Source organism: Saccostrea cucullata, unplaced genomic scaffold, assembly GCF_032062105.1.
Source record: "Saccostrea cucullata isolate Sc308-1 unplaced genomic scaffold, CSIRO_AGI_Scuc_v1 ctg438, whole genome shotgun sequence".
In the NCBI taxonomy this organism is placed as follows: domain Eukaryota; kingdom Metazoa; phylum Mollusca; class Bivalvia; order Ostreida; family Ostreidae; genus Saccostrea; species Saccostrea cuccullata.
This window is the reverse complement of record NW_026935125.1, coordinates 600,198-625,189: the sequence shown is the minus strand read 5'-3', so window position 1 is coordinate 625,189 and position 24,992 is coordinate 600,198. Positions and strand designations below refer to the sequence as shown.

The 24,992-nt window shown below is 33.9% G+C and overlaps 1 protein-coding gene and 1 long non-coding RNA gene across 3 annotated transcripts in view; one reads left to right on the top strand and one right to left on the bottom strand.

The window, feature by feature from the left end:
* Positions 1-2,077: 2,077 nt before the first annotated feature.
* The window catches only part of LOC134241969 (LLGL scribble cell polarity complex component 2-like), a 45,213-nt gene continuing 22,298 nt past the window's right edge, over positions 2,078-24,992 (bottom strand). Inside the window, 25 exon segments of the mRNA XM_062723990.1 lie at positions 2,078-3,197; positions 3,807-3,847; positions 4,078-4,244; positions 4,487-4,606; positions 4,904-5,104; positions 5,229-5,349; positions 5,453-5,558; positions 5,696-5,973; positions 6,067-6,233; positions 6,345-6,486; positions 6,569-6,657; positions 6,768-7,096; positions 8,552-8,702; positions 10,134-10,201; positions 10,458-10,675; positions 10,955-11,124; positions 11,295-11,346; positions 11,472-11,598; positions 11,840-11,923; positions 12,095-12,167; positions 14,266-14,412; positions 17,847-17,962; positions 18,585-18,666; positions 20,708-20,805; positions 24,322-24,335. Coding sequence (XP_062579974.1) covers positions 3,075-3,197; positions 3,807-3,847; positions 4,078-4,244; positions 4,487-4,606; positions 4,904-5,104; positions 5,229-5,349; positions 5,453-5,558; positions 5,696-5,973; positions 6,067-6,233; positions 6,345-6,486; positions 6,569-6,657; positions 6,768-7,096; positions 8,552-8,702; positions 10,134-10,201; positions 10,458-10,675; positions 10,955-11,124; positions 11,295-11,346; positions 11,472-11,598; positions 11,840-11,923; positions 12,095-12,167; positions 14,266-14,412; positions 17,847-17,962; positions 18,585-18,666; positions 20,708-20,805; positions 24,322-24,335 — 3,284 coding nt within the window. The 3' untranslated portion in view covers positions 2,078-3,074.
* On the top strand, positions 13,016-13,585 carry LOC134241970 (uncharacterized). 2 transcript variants are annotated; one of them, XR_009986771.1, is made up of 3 exons: positions 13,036-13,079; positions 13,212-13,334; positions 13,487-13,585. It is a non-coding gene; the product is annotated as an uncharacterized LOC134241970 (long non-coding RNA). The 2 variants fall into 2 exon arrangements; XR_009986772.1 differs by lacking the exon at positions 13,212-13,334 and having other exon boundaries at positions 13,016-13,083.

Below are 24,992 nucleotides of genomic sequence, written 5' to 3'. Positions count from 1 at the left end.
CAAGGATTAAATATGTGAAGAAGGAAAGCCCTTGTCCTAATCCTTCAAAAATTATGGTCAAGAATGTTTTTTAAAAGTATGTCAAAGGGTCAAAGTTTTAGGTATCCAGTGAAAGGTCTTCTCACAAGGATTACATAGGTGAAGTATGAAAGCCCTAGCATTTACCATTCAAAAATTATGGCCAAGGTTAAAGTTTTTATTAAGTGTGGAAATCTCCAAGGTCTAGGTCAAAAGGTCAAAGTTGCTGGTATCCAATAAAAGATCTTGCAACAAGAAATACATATGTGAAGTATTGAAGTATGAAAGTCATAGTATCTACCATTCAAAAGTTATTGCCATAGTAAAAGTTTGAATTTTTAGTGTAAAAATGGGTCATACTCCAAGGTCAAGGTCAAATGTGGTGGTACCAAAAGAAAGTTCTTGTCACAAGGAATACCCCCGAATCTTTGATTACAGGGGCATAAAAAGTATAAAGTCAAATGTGTAAGGGTCCTGGTCAATCATAGTGCATTTAGAAAGGTCTTGTCACAGGTAATATACATATGTAATGTCCTATCTCTTTCTCATTCAAAAGATATGACCAAGGTGAAAGTTTTTCTGACAGCCTTACAGACGAACAGATGAATGAGATTTAATGTCCCTTGGCTTTTTGCAAAAGCGGGGGACAAAGGAAAAAAAAAAATTTGAATATTTCTAATATTTGTCTGAAAAATATATCAGTTTCAGTAAAATAAAATGCATCTAGTTATACAACTATTCCCCTTAGCTGTGATAGGGCCATGTAGATCAAGGTGCCCTTACTCATTTTAGCCATGCACTTAGGTTACCTGATAAATACCTAAGAGCAGAGAGAAAAGGTTTTCAAACAATGCAATTTGAGTATAATTCTCTGTCATCCTTAGACTTTCAGTAAGGCATGGCATTCTTGACGCTTCGGCAACGAAGAGATAACCTAAGCCACACTTCTTTGCCATAAGAAACACTGTCATTGGATTATTGCTATACCTGTTGACATTTGCCAGAATTTCTATTCCATGTATATTGAGACACTACTTATGTAACATCGAGAAAACCACAACTTACTGAAAGTCCAAAGATAACAGAGAATTATTGTACTAAATTATCAACAGCCCTTACAATATCTGCAGAATCCCTTACCCAGAGGCCATGACTTTAATAATTTTGCTGGAGGGTTCAATTCTTATTACAATCTTGCCAAGAGTTTATTGCTTGATATCCAGGGGTAAATATTTTCAAAGACTGCAATAATTATGCCCCCTTAATTGAAGGTTCAGGGTATACAGTTTTTGCCCTGTCTATCTGCCTTGTTGTTTGTATGCAAAAACTTTAACCTTGGCCATAACTTTCGAACTGTTAGTACTATGGCGTGTATATTCCTTGTGACAAGATCTTCCTTTGGATACCTTTCGACCTTGGAGTTTGACTTGCATTTGGAGTTTGACTTGCATTTGAGAAACTTCAACCCTCACCATAAGCTGCCATCAGTGTATCCCCACCACACATGATCAGGCTTTAAGGTGGCTGGAATCATGAAATTCAAGATCAATATACCCTCAAGGTTATCAGGGGATAATGCAATGACAATGAAGTTGTGGCACGACTGTGAATCAGTAGAACCTTGACAATGATGTGATGGCACCATCACGCAGCAGTGATGTTCATTATTACTCCATCGTGCTATTATGCTACTTTTAACTGCATTGTCATGCCATTACATCATCATCTCATCATTGCATTATCATGCCACCCTTCCTTTAATAGATGCTCAATGGTGCAATAATTATCTATGATTTAATGATGAACAATAGAAGTACATGTATCAACAAAAGTTTAGCTCTTCACTGTGTCAATCTATCAATACTTTGATATAAAATGTACTTCTTTTTCTGCATACTAGCTACTTTACACATGCATGAGAGAAGAAATTACTGTAGCAGTTCATTGCCAAGAAGGTTCCTCAAAAGTTCAAGATCCCTATCTCTATAATTCAACTTCATTTTCAGTACATATTTTGCTTGGTGCATAATTATCATCCAAAAATAAAATAACAACAATACAATATAAGACATGAATTTATTGCAACTTAGGCACATAGAAAAAAATTAAGGCAAGTCCGTATCACTGAAGCTTTATTTAATGAAAAATGTCTGAAATTGCACAACCTACTTCAAGCAGACTTCCGATGACAATTAAAACTGGAATTCCATGTGACATGCATTGAAAAAATGATATGATGTCATAATAATAATTAGATACTACACAGCTAGAGTTTAAAAAAAAACAACACAAACAGCAGACTCCAATGGAATACAATGACAGACAAGTCAGCTGGCATTGGACAGGTTTTAGTTAATCAACCTAAATCCCAACACACAAACACACATCACCTAGGCCACAACCAAGTATATAAAAGTTAAATTAAAAATCAATTTTAAATTGTTAAAGCTATTCGTTCACAAAAACATAAAAATTTCTACAAGCATTTAGTTTTTAAACTAATTATTTACAATTCTACTTTCCTGGTCCAACTTGTGAGATCAAATGTTATTTGAAACATCCTTACAATTCCTTCTTTATTTTCCCCCATTTATGACAAACATAACATTTTGAAAGATTTTTTTAAAATTTCCAATGAACAAAATTGAGTTATTTTCAACAGTTGATTTTTATCAATGTTAAATACCAGTAAGTTTATATTAACCAATATATCAAAATTATACATTAAAATACATGTTTAATAATATTATCTAATTTTATTACAAAAGAATAAGTTTTGTATGAGTAACCTCTACATTTAATAACACGTTTGTAAGGAATAAGAATACAAAATACCAGATTTAAAGACACATCCTATTTAACACATTCTACTTGTAACAATAATTATGCTAGACACAAAGACTGGGTTATTCCCCTTAGCTCTGTTATCATTAACAAATGCATTGATTGCCAACCAGCATTGCACAACCCTATAATAAAAACTTTGACATCTATTTACTACAGTACGATAATTAACAGCCAGTCCTATGTAGGAGCAGCCCCTGGATTAGTCCTGTCTAGCTGGCCGTCACTGTGCCCTGGATTTCTGCTGTAGTGTCCAATGCAGGCCGCTTGTTCATTGCTTCGTCTTCATCGGAAATCTTCAATTTAGTCAGCTCCTCTTCTGTCTTTTCAATTACCTAGATTTGGTAGAAAAAAGTAGAAACTTGTTAATATAGCACGACTTTAAATCTCTATCTGTACTAATTAGAATTTCTTGATATTTGTGTCTTTGGGGTGTTTCTTCCTTTCAAATAGCCACGTTCTTTACCCCAACATTTTTCCTTTCCTTTGAAATCCACAGTATACTCAAATCACTATCATTTTATTTTTAAAACATGAAAACATTCTTGACCCATACATTTGGCTCACAAAATTCTTAATGAAAACCTGAGTAAAATTAAAATAAGATAACTGCATCAAAAGCGACACAGAGCAGTGAGGTATCATGCGCAGTGAGAGAGAGTGCGAGAGAAAACTGAGTCTGTGTCAGCTCTCTTATGACACCTTCCTCTGCACAGAAAGGCTTCTTCTAATCACAGAAAAAAAATACTGACATCAAGAAAATAATAATTTAAAAATTAAAAAAGAATATGTTAAGCTATAAAGTGGGGGAAATGGTTAGCCTTTTACCATGTTATTTGGAAGATTGACTAAGGAACACTTCTATCTAGTTTTTACATACCACACACACACCCTTTTAAAACTGGTTTGTCATAAGAGAGTGCTCAGAATCACTTTAATCTCACCTGTGTCACTGGGGGTGGGGTCTGGGGTTCCTCATTATTTCCTAGAAAATGTAAATCACATGAATTGGAAATATGAATTGGACAAAATACTATTTGCAAACTGACCACTTTCAACCCCAAGTCAAATTTTTATACAGAACATATATTGAAACATGCTTTTAATGAAGCAGAAAATGGTTTGTCAATGAGATGAAGCAGAAGCTGCAGTGATATGAAGATGTCAAAAAAATTGATGAAGATAAGAGATGAAGTGAGATCCTGTCTGTCTTACCTGTGGCTGGTGCGTCTCCGCTGGAGGTTACTAGCTGTGTGGACTCTGTGACGTGCGAGGTAACGGTGGAATTCTCGCCCTCACTAGAAATGATTGTCCTCGTCTCCTGTACTGTCATCGTCCTGGAAGTCTCGGTGGAAGAGGAAATCTCTTCTGTCACCTGCATTCTACAATCAGATACTACACTTTATATGACTGAAATAAATTTTAGTAGATCCAATTTCTTTCAAATATTATTTTAAGATTTAATTTATTTCCCCCTTCTCCATTGTATCAAAATGATAAAAAAAAATATGAAAATAAAAATGCTGGTTATACATGTATATGCATCAACTTGTAAAGTGCAAGCATGCAATAGTTTTAGGTGCTTTAGGTTATCAGAAATTTTTGCTAGCAGTAAGAAACTAACATTTGTACACTATCTTGAGTGATCTCCCCTTCCATGGTGGTGTTGGCTTGCGAGTCATTGAGAGCAGAATCGTTCAGACCTTCTGCGATGTCACCACTGCCGTACGGGACTGCGCCTTCTCTGTAATCACAAGCACACGTGATGCCAACACCAAACACTGGTAACACACTCAAGGTACTAATACCTCAACTCTAGGTAACTCTTGTTTACTTGCATTACTCTTTTCTCCGTTTACTAATATTTCAAATAAATATTTCTTGTATCATTTTTTTTTCAAACATTTGACTGCCTATAAGTGACAAATATTAGTCAATTACATATTTTCTATAATAAGATTAGAAGCTGCCATTGAATTTTTAGCAATAATGAATGAATTAGTGATGTTAACTGGGTATAGGATGCAATAAAACAACATACTCTGCGGGTTCCTCGGTTTGAGCTTGTTCTGTAACTTCTGGTTCCGGCTCTGGTACAGGTATACGCATCCCTTCCTTCAGTTCCAAGCTACAGGTGGGTTCCATGAGGCATCGCGCTGACAATGTAACTCTTGCGTACTCTGAAGCTGATTGTAGATAAAAACCTTGTCCGTTCTTGGTAAATGTGAATGATGAAATTCCACTGTAAAATAAATACATCTACTTTATGTGCTGTAAACAAAGAAAAAGCAAAACTTTTCTACAAGATATACATGTACAAATAGCTAAACAGACTTTTCCTTCCTCCAGCAGATTACAGAACTTACTTGATATCTTCTCTCCTTAAACATGAAGCTTCTAATTGCTGTCTAAGTGTGGACACAGAATAAACACTAAGTTCACCTTGGTTGTTTAAGCAGGCAATGTCATATTCACTATAATTTTCATCTGCAAATTGAAATGTTTATTTATCAATTTCCATATGATGTAGAGTTAGCCATAACAATCAATGAAATTCACTCTTGTGTTTACTGGTTGACTGTAAACTTACCACTTCTACTCCTAAAATTGACAAAAGCTACTTTTCTAATCCTAGAGCCATTGAGGGCTGTGATCTTGTACTTCCACTTAGCCTTCAGATGTGGCAATGTAAAGATCTAAAAAGAAATTATTATTGCTTTACTAATGCTGTAATAACTTTTTTAGCTTAAAAAACTTGATTTTCATACAGATTTTGTTAGTTCACACTGAAAATGGATAGAGACACAAACTAACTGCAGTAAGAGTTATGTACCTTGAGCTGCTCTTCTGAACAAATGACAACAGAATGGTTGCTGCCTTGAGGCTCTTTAGCTCTGGCATGTTGAACTTCTAATGGATCAGGTAAAACTCGCGTTCTGCCATCCACCACAGCGATGGACATCACTGGGGCTTTATGTCGTAGTTTAATTTCCTTAGCTATAGTTGCTGTTACTTCACTTTCTGACCGTTTTTCTTGGGGAACAGTTACGGTATAGATGTAAACGTGGCCGCCATTGGTACCCACCCACAGGGAGGAGTTGGTATTTGAAACTGTGAATAAAGTGTGTAAACTTTACAAATCATGTACCCTGTAAAGGTCAACAATTTCATAAAATGATAGAGATGCAAGATAAATCCACTTACCATCTGAAATATAGGTACTAGCAAAGTATAGACATCTAACCATTGAACCAATGGAATCCTCGGGATTACGGGCCTCGACTTGTCGTTCTACAGGCCGAGACTCAGGGGAGGCAGGAGGGGTCTTTGCTGGGGAGGATTTCACCTCAATGCCTTCCGTTTTCTCTTCACTGAAAATAAAAGGTACTGCCTCAGTATATATTAAGAAAGTTAAATCATTGATAATTTTACTTAGTTAACCATGTTCAAATAGTACAAAAAAAAACCCTTAAATTTCTTACTCTTTCTTTTCTTCTTTAGCTTTTTCCTCAGCTGCTTTTCTTCTCTCTGATCGTCGTCTTCTTAGACGTCTAAATGACTCCCGCAATGATTTCTTGAAACTTTTTCTTCTAGAAATGGGAGTGTCTGATGTTCCTGTTAAGTCTACAACAGACAAGAGATTTCATTTAAAAGTCTGTTACAGATTATTATACAGATTTTTTTTTCTTGTACACTACTCACTCACCCTCTGGATTAAGGGTACATCTTGAAGTCACTTCTTTCTTTTGAGCGTAATCAAACAGACCAAATCCATGGGCAGTTCCTGCTGCTACCCTGTCAATTATATATTTTACTAATGATTAGATACGGATATACATTCCATAGTAAGCCAACTAAAGACAAAGTATAAACAAAATAAGGTAACAATAATTTCAGTCACTTACAGCTGCCATTCAGAGTGGAAGGCCAGGGCTGTACAGGCAGCTGGTGGGCTGATCTGCATCACCGCTATAGGCTGGAAGCCTGGGGGGAAGGTCACCTCACCCTCCCTCTTCCCCAGCGCTTCGTGTCCCTTCCAGACAAATCCGTCATGGTCGCTGACCACGTTGACAGTGGTGGAGCTGACCTCCAACTCCCTGTCCTCCCGTTCTGCCCGCAGGACCACCACCTGACCGGCCGTGCCAGCCACCACCAGAGTCTCACTCAGGGGACATAATGCTATCTTCTGAATGCCAAGGCGGGGATCATCACTGAATGGGTCATAGCTTCCAACCTAAAAAATCAAGTAAGATCTGAAACACATGCAAATCAGGATTTATGAATTATGACCACTACTTGTGTTGTTTGATATCTATACAAGAAATTATGAACCCTTTTCTAATTACAGTATCTGTTCTTATTTAAGTCAAAGGATTGTACTAATGTTACAAAACATATGTAAAAATCCTGCTAGAATAAGCAACCTATAGAGTAAATGTATAGTAAACAATAAACCAGAAAAGATAAGGCAAAAAAAATGAAAGTTAAGATCTTGTTTCATACAGCGTTCCTTTATTTTGATCGCCTTGGCAGTACAGTGGGGACTCGTTTTTACAGTGATAGTTTTATGAGATAAAACACAAATTATGTTGTAAATCACAGCAACAAAACATTTCATAACAAATTTATACATATGTATACCAAATAGGGCCATTTATTAAGATGTTGTCCAAAAAGGGTGGGACGTGGTATTACGATGTAAAAATTTTGACCTTAAAAATTCCATCAACATTTATTAAATATTGATGGTTAATTCAATTGACACTCAAGGAACTGCTAAATGAACACTGAAACACCTGTAAGCTGTTGTCTAAAAGGTGCCCATATGTTCACTAACCAGACCTGTTAGATGATTAATGATGCTTGACTGATCATACTTTGACAAGTCAAGCGGGGTTCATTGAAGTACAGCTAATTTGTCAAAGCCATTGATAAACTATCAAAGTGTTCTATAGCTTATAGTTTAATTCATTTCTGTAAATTTACTTTATTTTTTTTATTGGTTGCATAGAGATTAGAACTAATTTGTAAAATATGTTGCTTTAAATTGTGTTGAAGCGCATTAAGCCCATTGTGTAATTACGTTTGAGGTTGTACTGTGTAAAAAAACAGATGGGTATCAAACATCATTTCAACAAAAATTAACCTCCCTCTAGTTTATGCAACTTGGTTTGGGCTAATTCATAAGTGTAAACAGTACATGGATCAATAATTGCTAATTGAACTACTACAGATACCGATATAGATTGTGCGTAATCACATTCTTACGGAACTGTGTATGGTGAATGCAAAACCGTTTTTCTGTGAATTTTAGTACGGATGCATTATATTGAAAGTAAAATTAAAAAGAAATGGCAGGAATGAATGCACAAAGGTGATGTTCACTACAAATAACGAATGCTGCATTAGAAGAAAAGCAAAATGATTTCGAAAGCATACAGAAATATGCATATACAAAAATATGTTGTCAATAAATTAGAGCGTAGAAGTATTTAAAAAGATATTGCAGGTAAACAGGGAAAAAAACAAAATGGAAAAAAATACCCCCCTCCCAAAAAAAAAAAAAAAATGGATAACAAGCTTTCAAAACAATATTTCAATGTTTTAATGTGGAACATTTAGAACTGTTTATTTGTGTTATGATATTTTGAGGCCAACATGAAAACATAGTAATAGGCTCTTGTATTACCTTTCTGAATGGTGGCCATTCTTCTTCCACTTCTCCACTGTTCTGCTCGCCATGTATGTCAACATTAAAGAGACTAGCAGTAGAAAGTTTATAAAGAAGTGACATAGAAGTGCCAGAGGCATCCCAGAAACGAACTGTGCCATCTTCATGCCTAGAAAGAAGAGATTCAGAGATAAAAAAAATCAAAAACCAAAGCCACTGAGCTCAACCATTACAGAAAGACACAAAAAAGTACGTAAGGGTTGCCCGCAACCCTGTGTCTCGCCTGCTGTCGCTGTGGTTAGTAAGAAATGATTGTCTGATAAACTGAAGCATTTATTGACATTTCAGAAGGAATAACTCAAAAATACAATAATAAAGAAATGGAACAGCTGACTTAATATCTAATCCCTTGGCGATTATATTGGCATTTATATATATATACATATACCCTGTAAATTCACAAATTATTGTGATGTTTTTATTATTGCGAATATTGCAACGTGTTATGAGTCGCAATAATTTGAACTTGCATTTTGAAATCAAATCCACTGTATATGTATCAAGTCATTCATGCAGAAAATGTAGGTGAAGATTACCTAATTATGGTACTGATATTGTTGGTTACCCATGATGTGTAGACTGACAAATTATCATGCCACTATAAGTTATAGTTGCTGAGATATGGACCTCCACCATAAATTTATGCAAAGTCACTCATGCGGAAAAATGTAGGTCAAGATGACCTAATTCTGGTACAGGCGTTTGTGGTTACCCATGATGTATCCACTGACAAATTATCATGCCACTATAAGTTATAGTTGCTGAGATATGGACCTCCACCATAAATTTATGCAAAGTCACTCATGCGGAAAAATGTAGGTCAAGATGACCTAATTCTGGTACAGGCGTTTGTGGTTACCCATGATGTATCCACTGACTAACTATCATGCCACTATAAGTTATAGTTGCTGAAATATGAACCTCCATTATCAATTTAACCAAAGTCATTCATGCAGAAAAATGTAGGTCAAAATGACCTAATTCTGGTACTGATGTTGTTGGTTACTTATAACCTGTACAATGACAAATCATCATGCCATTATAAGTTATAGATGCTGAGATATGGACCTCCACCAAAAATTTAACCAAAGTCACTCATGCAGAAAAATGTAGGTCAAGATGACCTAATTCTGGTACTGACGTTTGTGGTTACCCATGATGTATCCACTGACTAATTATCATATCTCTATAACTTATAGTTGCTGGAATATAGGTCTTCACCATAAATTATCATGAAAAAACTAAGTCCAACTTAAGGAAAAAATACGGAAAAATTTGAATTTTTTTTTTCAAAATCATACTTGGGATATAAATTTTTATCCATACTGAATATTGTGTCCAAATTTCAAGAAGACTGAATAAAATTTGAGAAAGTTATTGCAGTTTATAAAACTTTGACATTTGGGTTAACCAAAAGTTGGACGCCGACGACGACGACGACGACGACGGAATCTATGGTCGCTATGTCTCGCTTCGCGACATTCGTCGCAGGCGAGACAAAAATATACATAGAAAACATGAAGAAATATCTCAAACATACCCAGTAAGCAATATGTCCTTGGTCAAGGATTCAGCTCCCACAATATTTCCTCCATTAATCGGCCATTCCTAGCAGGACAAAAAACCAAACAAAACATTTACTCTCCCTCAAACACAATGGCATCCACAAATAATACTTTTAATGAGGAGAGATAAAACTTATCATATACTTGACTAGATTTGGTATAAACCTGCATAAATTACGAAAGACTCTTTTCTAGGGAACTTCAGCATGCTAACCAGTTACATATGGTTTACATGTACATGTACTTCAGCATGCGTACTGGTAAACTATGGTTTATATGTGTATTGTGCATTTCCTTACCCGTGAGGAGACATTTTTGTTCTGTGCCTGGCCTGCGTCAATGATCTTCTGCCACAGACCGTCGGGGATGTTACTGACATGCTGGGAGCACGTGATGGGGGAGCAGTGAAGACTGTTGAGGTAGGGGAGGGAGAAGGTGGGCCATCCCTGGGTCTCCAAGTCAATCAAGACTAACTCCTCCTCTGCCAGCACCACTAGAGTATGGGGCTCATCTGTCTCTGGAAAAAGATTAGGAAACAATTAGTGACTGACCTGGAACTTTCTTTTGTAATCTGGTAATACACTGGAATACTGCATACTAAATATACTTGAATGGTATAAAATTTATCTTACGAATACTTTTCAAGATTTAACTTTTCTTCAAAAGAAATATTAACTTTTTGGATATCTGGAAAAATCCTGTGGAAAACTAAGTTAGAATATCCTAGCACTGCAAAATGCTTCCAAAGAAAAGCAATACAAAAGGTTATTGAAGACAACCTTAAACCAACACATACCCATGGAGTCCTCCGTTTCGTCTGCTTTTGAGATGGTAATGAAGTCCACCACTTTAGAGGTGAAGTCCAGAACCGTGTGGATGTTATTGGAGCCCTGCATCACACTGACTGTATGTCTGTCTCCATAACTCGCCCTCGGCATTCCCCCGGCAAAAATAATGAAAGGATCCCTGCAAACAATATAAAAGTTAATCATTTCTTCAGACATTTACAGTATTTCTGCCTTTCAGTATATCTCAGAGAACATAATTTTAATAATCTCTATAAATTATCATATAGGAAATGTATGCTACAAATTTAAAATGTAAATTTCTACCCCTTTAAGTATTAGTATACTTACAACTTTGCTGTTTTCCAGTCAACTTTGCTGATAGCTTTGCATGGGAATGGACCTAAAGAAAGTTGAAGAAAAAAAAAAATTGAAATTTCATTTTTACCTCAATAACAGGGTGTAATCATTTTTTTCTCCCTATCTCTTTAATACTACAACAACGGGGGAAAAATTTCTGGACATTACCATAAGGTGTAATTGCTGACTCTTTAGGAGTGGTGGCATCAGAGGTGCTCCACACAATATAGCTGCCATCATTGTGGGCACTCATAAACTCCTTCCCATTTCTGTGCCAGGATAAGGACTCTAATTGCTGCAAGAAATAAATGCATCAATTATACCAACTGCCTCAAAACTTAAATCTTTTAATTTGCTTAAAAGCTCTTGTGATGTGGTTAATTACTCAAAAAATCCTTCTGGCAAAAATTCTTCATCAACACTTTATATATGGGACAACACTTTATATATGGGACAGTACTCACTAATGAGGCATATATTTTCTGTGGTGTACATTGTGAAGTGGTAAATTTTCCTGCCCTGTAATTAATACGTACCTGTGTAGAGTTGTATGTTTGATCTGCATTGCTTGCCTCATTGTCCCACAACACAATTAATCCTCTGTTGTAGCCAATCAAAAACTGAAAATAGACAAAAAGCTTTCTTCAGTTTCATGTTCTGGAAAATCAAATTTCTCATTACTTTTTTTCTGTCTGCTTCAATACAGATTCCAAAGGGATTGAATGCTGACCCCTGACCTGTATAGAAGAATCAAGGTCAGAGCCCAAATGTTGTTAAATTGCCTGCATTACCTTTTCTTTTTCAGTTGGATGTACAGCCAAAGCCTCAATTGCACCAGGATTTACTTTGAAGTCATCGGGTACACTAAAAGTGAAAAGAATTTCTTACTTCATTTTTGTAAAATCTGCAAGGCCTAGCTTGCCAATCATTTTCTTAGTAAACTTCTTTTTCAATTCCATCAATATGAATGCAATACTTAAAGACTATTATCAACAATGCTAACAATGCAATAAGGCTATGTTTTCAGTCAGGTGTAAATTTAGGGTGGCTTATGAAAAAATAATTTTTACTAATTTTCTATAAAAATTAATAAACCTGCGACACAAATATAATATACTTTACAGGTTAGAGATATATTTAACACAATTTCATAAGTCAAAGTCACTCATAAAAAAAATTATTCAATTTTTATTTCAACATTCCTCTTTTTTTTGGAATGTAAAATGTGACATTGCATAGGGTCTTATATTAAATGGTTGTATGAGCCTATTAAATCTTACTCTACAGACACAGTTCTTTTGCTAATTTTACTTGCGATGTTTCTTCAATAAAAATCAGTTTTTCTAGTTGCCATGGAAACTGTCTTTAATTAATAAAAGTTAAAATTAAAATTGTGTGTCGGATGACTCTTGTCTGTCCAATTTACACTGACCAAAAATGATTAAATTGACAGATGTTGCATGCGTGTTTAAAGCTTCTTGCCGCTTTTCAGCTGTAGATATGCACTTTCTTGCATAATAAAATTCATTTCTATCCAGATAACATTGTTTTTCTGTGAAATATTTTAAATCAATTAAATCTTCTCCTTTGTCTGTCCTATGTTACGGGCGAAAATTGTAAAATTAAATACCGATTTTTTTCAATCAACGGACCTCTCTTTTTTACGACATACATGTCTTGAGATGGTAGAAAACGAGTGCATCATGTGTTTACCGCAAACCAGTCTGTTTACAAGATGGACGGAGGCAAGGAAAAATAGTTGTCCGTCTCACTGAAGTATGTAAGTTACGGGCGAATGTGTGTTCATCCGAATGTTCGTCCGAATGTGATATTTTATGAAATTTTTTAATTAACATCACACATATTCTTGTGAATTATCATGCTACATTACCGTAATTGTTATTATAGATTGAAATAACTTCGTAATTTCATCAAAATATAAAGTAAAGCGATGATTTTTCAATCTGGACAGAATGATTTCCATTCGGACGTAACAAGGACAAATACTTTATAGATATCTATGTTATTATGGTAATTATATTGAATTCTTAATGTTTAATGTCCAGCAAACTTGAGTGAAATTTTTTTAATGATCTCGGTCATATCTATAAAAGTTGATTACAGATTACCTCTAATTAATTCAAATGGAATAGATTTAATATCTTAATTTCTTCTTTTAACAGTATATACCAAAGAGACAGTTGAAGATCTTGAGAGGAACTTCATAGCAGCTATATAAAGATTATGTCAATAATTACCTGAATAAATATCTTTTAGATGGAGATAGATCATTTTGTGTGTTTTTTCCTCAGTTATTATGTGTAATAAAAAATACAAAAGAGATTAAAATTCCCTAAATCCTCAGTGTCCGTCCAGGTTTTTCCAACATCTGTCTTCTGTTAATCCAACATAAAAAGTGACATTTTAAAGTTTCATACTAGTGTTATTTATCAATTTTTCCCAATTTTTTTTGCATTCTATGTCTTAGGTCATCATATATTTCAAATTCCAAAGCTGAAAATACTTTTCTTTAAGCACTTAGAACAGAAAAATAGACTTTTTGTCTGTCCCTGTTTGACCAACACTTTGTCACTTTTTTCATATTTTAATGAGTTTAAATGATTTTGAAATATGACAAAAGGTTTAAACATAATTGCTTACCTAGAATATAGTACAAGAAATGTACATTTGCAATTTATATTGTAGTTGATGGAAGATATAACCGATTTTGTCTGTCTTTTCCAACATGTGATGTGGACAGCCCGATTATTTTTCATGAATAAAAACATTTTTCCTTAAAAAGTTATCTTTTTAATGATGCAGTTAGCAAGTATAGATATATATTTTATCCCATGTCAAAATTTAAGTTGATATTTCAAGAAAAAATTCTCAAGTATTTGTCACAGATATTCTACACTGTACTGAAAACGTAGCCATAAATAAATTTACAGAGGACACCTACTTTTGCATGACCACATCTTGGTAGATGATTTGATCGAGGAGTTTGAAGGTATTGAGGTCTAGAATGTAGATATTTCCTATCTCTGTACCAATCAGAAGCTGTTCACAGTTGTTTGTCAGGCAGCACACAGAGATCCCCTTCATACGACTGTCAAAAGAAAAGGACCATTAAAACTTGTACTGGTTTATCATATAAATGTGATGTAAAATAACATTATACAGGCTATCTGACTGAAAAAAGGACCAGAACAACTTACACTGGCTATTATATGACTGGTTAAAAAGTACCATAATAATTGCACTGGAGGATTTCATATTTTATTGACAATTTTTTTTTTTTTTTTTTTTTTTGGTACAGATAAGATGGCATTCAAGTGCAAACAAATAAATTATCATTTTATGCCTAAGTATATGTGAGTTTTCAACAATACAAACATATAAAGTGTCTTTTTGAAAGACATGATAGAAGCAAGAGATAAATTGCATTCTACGCTTAGGCCATAATAAATAAATTGCTGGATTCTCATCCAAATTTTTTTTAAAAATCGAGGCGGGCGGGCGGCTTTTATTTTATATATTTTTTTTTTTCAACTTTGCAGATTTTTTGTTGACCTGGTCAGTCGTTGTTGTAATATCATTTACATAACCCAAATAAAAGTCATAGTAAAAGTTCACTTATCTCTTACATCACATCATCACCAATCTTTTTCAACCAATGACCCTTGTTTAAAATATATACGCATGTATTACAGCAATTACAATCTTTTCAGCTGTCAAAATCATGTTGACTTTCGCAGGATTTAAAACGAAAGTAGTATGGTAGATGAATACCGATCCCGATCAGAATTAAAATGAAGAAAACAGAAATAAAAAAAATCGAGGCGGGGGTATAAAATCGGGGCGGGCGGGGATGATAATCTAGGAATATTTTTATTATGGCCTTATGCATTGTTGAACTTTGGTCTACATGCATATGAAAATTAGGGATACAAATGATATAACATGTCTAAAATCAAATATGAACCCTCTTAAAAATAGAAACTTTGCTAAGAGAATAAAATATCTAGTTATTCAACAGTTAATAAATCTGTATTGAAAACAATCTCTGAATCTCTCCTCCATTTTCTTTTCAAAACACATTTCCTAAGGCATGCTCAAACAGTGTCTTTTAAAAAATAAGATTTCGTCTATTGCCTTTAACAAATATTTGTTTAAAATATTTATCAATGTCAATAATTTAAATCAATATCACACTCAAATAGATAAAAAGATGTTCTTGAATTATTTGGTAGGTCAGGCTGCCCTGAGAAAAGCTGACAATATTCAAAAAAAAAAAGAAAGAAAGAAAAAGAAAATGGTCATATTTATCATTTATAATACATTTCTTATTGCTTCAAACGTGTCAAAATTGGCTAAGAGAGTAGAAAATTTTAAGTCGAGGAATATCATCAAGTCCATTAAACATTCAACCATTAAGAAGGAATTCATACATTTAAATACTACTTAAATTTATATGCACTTGGTCATAGAAAATCATGCAGTAAATTCAGTTTAAAATAAATTTATGGACAACAATGCTTGTTTGAAAAAAAATATCCACAATTATCTGCCAGATGGTACTGTCACACTTTTTCACAACAATGTGTCCCAATTACCCTTCAAATGAGCCATTGTAAATGATTACCTTGGAGTAGCACATAATTAAAGGCAATGTAAGGCCAGCATTGTGTGGATAATGGAGAATAATTACACACAGGAAGTGTGGCCTTCAAACCACAGCAACCCAACACCAGACCTTTCTCTCTCTCATTCCTTACCCAATACGACTGTATTTTATCTTTATGGTCAGTTACAGTTTTTCATCATTTAAAGATTTTTATTGGTTCGGGTATCAATTTTTATGGACTGTGTTAATAGAAAACGCAAACAATACAAGACCGTAAATACTGAATGACTTGCACAAAATCTGTTCACGATCTGCAAGTGGAATAAAAGATGTAATGTCTAGACCAATCCATTCAGCAGGTCACAGCCGAGTCAAACGGGGCCTTCCCTCTAAATAATCAATACTCCATTTAGTTCCAACCTCGTACTGCACCAAATACAGATATCTATTTCTATGACTAAGATAAAACCATTAGATATAATGAGCAAAGCTCCTCTTATTCACACAGGTGCACAGTGAAATGTGCAGAGGTGTTTCCAAGCTACCCAGGGTTGTCAAGATTAGAACGAGCAGACACAAATGATTTTAGTTGAATTTGTTCAACATGTTCAATTTTTTTAAAAAAAATTTTTGACAATGACATCACCCTCTGCAATATCTAGTTAAAGCTACCCCACGTCTGGATTAAAATCAGACCATTTCATTTTCCGGTGTTAATAAACTACAGACTGTAACATTATCACTACCACTCGTATTCCCATTTATCAGAAAAATTCCACATTTACACAACCCAAAATATTCAACTTATTTCAGTGAAACCTTTGAAATAAATGAATGACTAGATAAGTATGCATATATTTGAATTGTCAATGATCATGTATAGATACCTTATCCAAATAAGAATGGGTTTATCAGACACTATAAAAGTTTTGTATTTTTGTAATTTGACAATCATTATGACTGGGTGCACAACAGTGTCAGCTGAGTTAAGCTCCAATAATAAAAGTGGGTGTGGGTTAAACTGGGTCAACAACTCTGACATTCCACAGGGATCCTGTCAATGATAACACACTTACACAGAATGGTAAACACTGAGCCTACAGACGAGGAGCTATGCTTGCCTCATCAATTTTCATATAGTGCATTATGCTGGAAATGTAAACACATCTTCAAGTGCTAAATATTTATGCGATTCCAGTCTCGTGTAGACTTTGCAGCTGTTACAATTTTTGTTTTCTTGTAACAGAATGAAAGTTTGAAAATAAAAGTGTTAATCCTGTTGCTGGAATAATCTCAGATCAAAGCTAGGGAATGACTTGTTTGCAATGAACCTGAACAATGAAATAGGCTTCAGACCATAAATTTTAACACCGATTGTTAACTTTTATCATTTGTTCCACTGCAGATGTGGTTTGCATTTCTCTAATCAGCACCTTTTTAAAACCACATGTTGCCTAATTTCAATGAATTTACACTTCATTAATATTGTTGTAAAAATTTTTACTCAGTGTCAAAAATATTTCTATGCATGAATTTGCTCTGGGGCTTCAAACATCAATATCAGCTGTCACACTTGGAGAGATTTTCAGAGAATCTTTTCCTTAATATAAAATAATTTATAAACCCAAGCATATTTTGCCTTCTCATATGCAAATCTCTTTGATGCATGACAGTAAAAAGGAAAAGAAAGGCTGATTGTTATGAAACTGTTTCCTTTTCCTTCCGATATGAAATTATTCTCTTATTCATTGAAATTGTTGACTGAATGTGTAATATTCAGGAAATAATATTTTTGTTACATATCGTTTCTACTGAAGCAGAGATAGAACTTTCTGAGCGTAATAATTTTTACCATTGATTGATACTTCCCTCTGCCTATCTGACTTGCAGTACTTGGCTAACTGTAGACAATTTACCTTTCATCCACACTGAAGGTGTACTCTTTCTTCTGTTCCAACAATGATCTCCCCCCTGTATGGTTAATCTCCCAGAGGTACACAGTGTTGTCACTGCATAAAGACAACAAACGGCCCTACAATGAAATAAATCATATGAACCCATGAAACTAACTATGTGTATATTAGGGCTGTCACGGGTACCCGAAATGACCCGGAACCGCGGAACAATTAATTCGGGTCGGGTACGGTTCCGTTTTTCTGGAATTCCGTTCGGTTCTGATTTGTATAGTACAGAAGTTTTTACTACAAAAATGGCGTCAAAAACGAGAGATTTGTTAGAATATTACTATTATAAGGTGATTTAAATAATTTGGTACAATTGTTTTCTAAGAAACTACTTTAAACTTCTTATAATGTTGCCATTTCTAAGATTAAATAAAAATATTCTTTTTGTTGTTGAAAATAATACAAATCATGAGCTTTTATTCCATTACCTACCCGAACCGAAAAACCCGAAACCGAACCTTAAAAAATCAGAACAGACCCAAAAAATTTTGGAACCATGACAGCCCTAGTGTATATATATGCAATCAGCAAATTTTGTTCAAAATGCTAGTGGATTATAATAGAACATTATATTTATTTTCAAAGAAAAATGTATGGTATTGAATTTTTTTTTTTACTATAATTGTGTCTGGAATTGCACATTTATCAAATTTATTATTTTTTTTTTTTAGTTCAGAATGAATGTCTGACCTGCTCTGGTAAGAAGAACAGCTGATTGACCGATACATCTGATCTCAGTTCTACTGACCACTCCACACCAGGGGCGCCAACTCTGGGCCAGGGTTAAGGAAATGAATCATATAATTTCATAAAATGCAACAAATATCACGAATATCTATGCCATTAAAAAAAGAACCCTTTAAATAAACAAATGTTTGCTTAATAATATTAAACAAGATTCTGTCATCTTTTGTGTACAAGTCAGTACAACTACAAAACAAGAACTGTGACAAACAAATCAGGACCCCCTTGAGAATTCTGCAGTTTTAATTTAGCCTGCTTTGCAACCTTTTAGTTATCAGAAGTAGTAAAAGATTAATCACTTGTCAAGTCTTGGAGAATCAATACACAGAGCGGCTGTAGGTGTGTGACTGTTTCTGATGGGAATCACTGATTTCTGATTCACCTGTACTTTCCTAACCAGTAAGTCTACCTGTGACTAACCTCTGCTGCCCACACTGGGGAGGGGGGATGAGTCAAGTTTAGGTCAATAGAGTTAATCTTTTACTTAATATTCCCTACAAACCAGTTTATTTGCATGATATAGCCATTTTAACACCTGCCTTTCTATTTGTATTTTATATTTGACAAGGAGAGCCTTTAATTTTTATGAAGCCGTGGTGATAACACATGAATTAAATCTTAAAAACATAAACATTTTGTATCAAACTGAAGAAATTGATATGAACCTTTGTCTAACAAAATAAAGTATTTTGATTATAAAACTGAAAATATTAACTGTAAATAACAGCAAAGTACTATCCTGCGTATTATTATGACTGTGTACGCATCATCCATTGTTTACTTCCGGAAAAATTATTAGTTCCTACCTGATGAAATTCAGAGCAGTTCAGAAAGGTTTCCAGACTGAGCAATTATTAAAATTTCTACTTCAAATCAAATTAAATGAAAAATGTGAATGTATATTATTCATATTTTTGTTTTTAGTGTGTTAATGAAAAAATAAAGTTGTTATTAAAACTCGTTAAAAAAATCACATTTGTGAAATCTAGCATGAAGATTATTTTGACCACGTCTTTCAGTACTGTCTCAGTACTTTGATTATGTCATGTACTTAAAATTGACAGTATGCACAAAATCAGCTTTATGAATTTTGAAAACAGCCATAATAAATCATCATCTTCGAAGCAATATTTATCATGTTTATTCCAAAGCAAAGTATTGGGTGTCCAAAATTTAACAACAAACATGAATTGAACTTAACGTTCTCCTACCATTGTTAAATGGTTAGCTCTGTGTGCGAAATACTTTAAATTCTTGTTAAAAAAATATGTCACATCTTTGAATTCATAACTTGAGAATACTCTACTTTTAAAAAAGATTCATAGGCCAGGCAGGTCTTTAATGGATGACCTATTTTTTCTGCCTCGGTTCTGATCTTTATTATCTAACTAACAACAGAAAACAAACATCTATTTCTTTTTCACAAACAGACCGAAATCTGTCAGTAAATTGGAGGACAAAAAGATTGAGATCAATGACTTATGGAGAGGTAACAGAGCTCAGAGATTTAAATCTGGCCAGTCCTGATAATTAGATCACATTCAATAATGATCAGTAATTGAGAGGATTACCTCATTGCAACAGGTCTGGCTAAAGAGGTCAGGGGGGATAACTTACTTGGAGGTGTGATTGCAAGAGTAATCTCCCATTGTGCACAATACCCCATATTACTACATACACAGTAATCCAATCCTCTGAAACAACATCTGTTGTGTCCACAGAAATTGTTCAGTGATTTATAAAGTAACTGTACACAACAGCTTATGATGTAAATATGAAATACATCACTACCAGTCTCTAACTGCCAATTTTACACAATCCCTTGAAATACCCCTCCTTCATTTCTCATATTTTATGCAATGGAAAATTATAACATTATGTATCTAGCAAAACCCTTTGAAATGTGTAATTTAAAGTTTAAACAAACTTTCAAAAATATTTTTCATTTAACAATATTAAAAAGAATGAACATGATGATAAAGCTTCAACTTATTACATGTATGCTTTCACCACAGACATACAATTACCCCCACTCATGTGAAATATTTTGAATAATTTGGAAAGGATACATTTTGATTCTTCCAGTTTTAGTTCCAATGGCCAGCAGTTTCAGCTTTGGATCATAGGCCATACATGATGGTTTACTTGGAAATCCATGATCAAGACACTGAAACAAAAAACAACAGATTTTAAATAAAGCCTTTCATTTTCTCTACATTATTCTTACATGATGACTGTATTATTCTACCGTAGATCTATCTCTCTGAACATTTACTCCATCACTATGCATAGCTCTGATGAATGCCCAGGCTATATCATTATACCAACATATTTGCAAGCCATTTTCCAGTTATTATGTATAATACATGGAGAAAATCTATAAGTAACATTTGTAAAACCTACGTGATTACGATCCAGTCAAATGCTTAATGCAACACCTGTTTTCATTGCTGTTGGAATTATATTATGCGTGTCTGTGATGCTGTGATTAGGTGGGATTTTCCGAACTGAACAATGTCAAAGACAAGAGAAGATAGGTTTTCTTTTGAAACACTGATGTCACATTTATATATTAGCTAGCTCATCAGTTATGGTTACCCGGTAGTTTTTGAATTGTAAAGTCAAAGGTCAAGACAAAAATATTTAGAAGTATACCAAGAGAGATCTTATCACAAAAAATACAAATGTGAAATACGAAAGTCGTAACACCAATTATAAACTGTTCAAAAGACTTGACAAAAGTTTTTCAAAGTAAAAACTCCGATGTCAAGGTCAAAAGATCAAAAATTTGTTTCTTCAGATACACCAACAGAGTCCCAGAATTTCAAATGATGTGGGCAAAAAAATCATCCCAGGGGCTAATTAATCATGAAGTTAAATGTCATATTCTGTGTTCTTTTGCCACTCTTATCATGGTTATTTTTCTCTGCTTCCTATTCTATTTAAATTAGAATCATTGCACAAATAATGTTATTTTCATAAGGATCTGTTGAAGCTACTAGATTGCTTTTTGGGACAATCTAAGCAAAACTGATTTAAGAGTTTAGAACATAAGATTCAGTGGCAAAAATTATCAAAGACTAATTGAATCGGCTTCCAACGTTATAAAATGTTACTGAGTTCCAGATATTTCAGTGTTTTATCAATGGATACATTCTTGAATATGTTTATCCCAATCTATGGAGGGGTTTTCATAAACAAGTGTCCTTGTTTCACGGATGAATTATTAATAATGCCATAGAGAACAGATGACACTCCTCTTTAGGAAGGAATGTTTATATAAATCTTGTTATGTTGATAATGTTCAAAGTAAGCTTATATGGGGGTGTACAAGAATGCATTTTAAATGAGACAATTTCAACAAAATTTTATGGATAGACAATAAAAACCACATTCCAAGATGATGAAGATATGCAACATATTGATAAATAGATGCATTTTCATATCATAAGGATTTTTGAAAACAGAATTAAAATAAAACAAATACTTTAATAAAACAGATAAAACTCATAAAAAAGATCTATAGAATAGATCTAACTGCCAATATTTATACCATGTACTGTAGATTCCTAACAATCTATTTTTGTGATATAAATTTAATCATGCAACAGGTGCGTTATTCACATTCAACATTTAGGGTCTATAGACAATAAAGCCACAAACAAGTCCTTTGTACTCTCAGCATCCATTTAATTTTATTGTTTCATTACGAACAATTAACATTTAACTAAATGCAAAGACAAATCCGAGGATGCTGCACACTATTTTTGTACGGTCGAGTGATTATGACTCATCCTTCAGCCATTCAAAAGAAAATGTGCAACATGGCTGCCTACATAGATAAATAAACTCACCCGCCGGTATCCGAATAACTCCTTCTTCAACTGACTTCTCTCCTCACTCTCTTTTGGAGGATGCTTCCTGAAAATTTTAAACATCCTGCGTTCCTGGTTTAAAAAACGAAACAAACAATGCCGGCGTGATGCTACCTCGAACAAGGGTTCAAAAATCGATATACGAATATCGCATTTTCCCGAAAAGAATATTTTATCAATCGTAGGTAAAAAATACAAATTCACGTCCAGATTTTAACTTACCTTTTAAAAATGTGAAATGATGTGATATAATCCAGGGTATATTACAGATTCTGTCCAATAGCCCGCGCTGTATAATCAAACTTTAGACAACCCTGCCCCCTTTGACCTCGTTTGAATAAATCCTTCCGCGTCTCATGATTAATACCTAAAAATACATTTTAGATTGATTCTTTAGAAAATCCTTTACAAATATAAACATTCAAAAATTTACTTTGATTTTAAATTCAGTAAACTGTCAGTGAGATGAAGGAAAAGATGAGATTATTTCCATACGGCGCACTTGTTTTCAAGCCGTAAGAATTGAGTTAATCGTCCCGACGCGTCTGAAAGATTACACGTGTGAAGAAAGACCACAGGGTGTCAGATACAAAGAATAATAAATGTATCAGTGTACACGGGCGGCGTACACGCATTAAAAGAAATAGACTTTTCATTTGAGGGGGGAGCAACCATCCTACCCTTGTAGGGAAAAATCTTTTGCCGAGTTATTTTGTTAAAATCATCTTTATTTACGGTTTTTAAAGCCCCCCCCATTGTTTCTGTCGAATATTAAAAAAGAACCCCATCACCATGAATTTAATTTCTAATTTACTTGCATTTTTGCAACAATTTTAAAATGTTTATAATTAAACATTTACTTATGGTCTTCCAACTTTTCGGTACTGCCTCTGAAATATGGCATTTCTTTGGTCTATTTTGCGCTACCTCAAAACTATTTGAAAAAAGCAACATATAAATTATTATTAGATACTGTAACTTCCGAATGGCTGGTAAACAACTGAATCAAGTTGTTGCTTATTTGAAATGATCTTTAAGGGGGTCATTAGTCATTTCTCATTAATTCGCTTTGATTTGATTATGAAAGAAAATTCAAGAAAATTGTTTCTTATAGTTAACATAAAATTTTATCAAAGTATATCCGATTAATGCTTACAAGAGGAATATGCAAAGACTCATAATTCATCAAAACTAAAATTTTACCAAGTTGTTTTTTTGATAATTTCAAGCGCTATGGATACAGTGATATATGAAAGAGCGAACAGAGAGATCAATTATTAGCAGGTTGAGATTTAGTGCACATAATCTTGCCATAGAAAAAGGAATTAAGGCATTGGTCAATACCAACAGATAAATTTGTAAAGATTTTCTAATATTTGCAACATAGGCCTAGGGGAGATCGAAAATGATTTTCATTTTCTCTATATTCACTCAATCATAGGTAACGTTAAATTTTGAAAGGAACGTGATGATTTTTTTTTCTCAGAAAAAATACTCAGATATGTTTTATGCTAAAAAGCTAAATGCTTTACTTTAATAGGCAATGTCCATAGATATTTAAATTAACATATATATCTAGAAATAAAAAGTAGCTCAAACATGGAATCATTGTTGGTTAAGTCAATGAGTTAAATTTAAGGGGGAGGGGCCTTTTTCAATGAATTCGTTCAAAAATGAATTAAGGCTATAGATATCTTTAGAAAAGAGTCCCCCCTCTGTTACTAAACAAAATTTACTCCTATGTATATATGTTTGTTTTGTGTTGGGGGGGGGGGGGGTTATTACACACAGTCACTTGAGTATAATACAGCCTCTAAAGGATCTGCGGAATTATACTAGTATATAATAAAGCAAAATAAACTAATGGAGGAAAATGTATATGTTCAATTGCACTTGCTCAGAAACAGAAAATGGTTATCAAAGGTCAACAAATCAGTTGTTTTTGCAACTCCGAAAGTATAGATTTATAATTTTCTTGTCCTACTTAGGCCTACCAGTATTGTAATAATATCATTTAAAAAAGCAACTGAAAAGCATAAAAACATATATGGCACTTGAAAACATTTACACAACCATTTCTAGCGATGAATTAAAGACAAGGCTTTGTGACGTTATAAACAAAAGCTGGATTAAAGATGGAACTTGTTATTAATTTTTTTTTCTTTCTCATTGGTCATCTACAAGTTGAATTTAAGTTTACTTGTTGAAAACCAGTTTGTTAAAAATTTCACAGGTTATCTTTAGAAGAAAATGTTAACCAGCAACAATGCCTTCCAAACTTTTCACAAGTCTGTAATTTACTTATTTTATGTACATAGCAAATTTTCTTAGAAAGATAGACGGAAGAATAGGGACATCAACCTGCGACCAAAGCTTCCTTCAGGCCCAATTAAATTATACAGCATTATTTTTATCAACTTGAAAATAAATATTCTCTTCTGTAGGAAATGAAAAAAAAAACATCAGCACTCCCCAACAA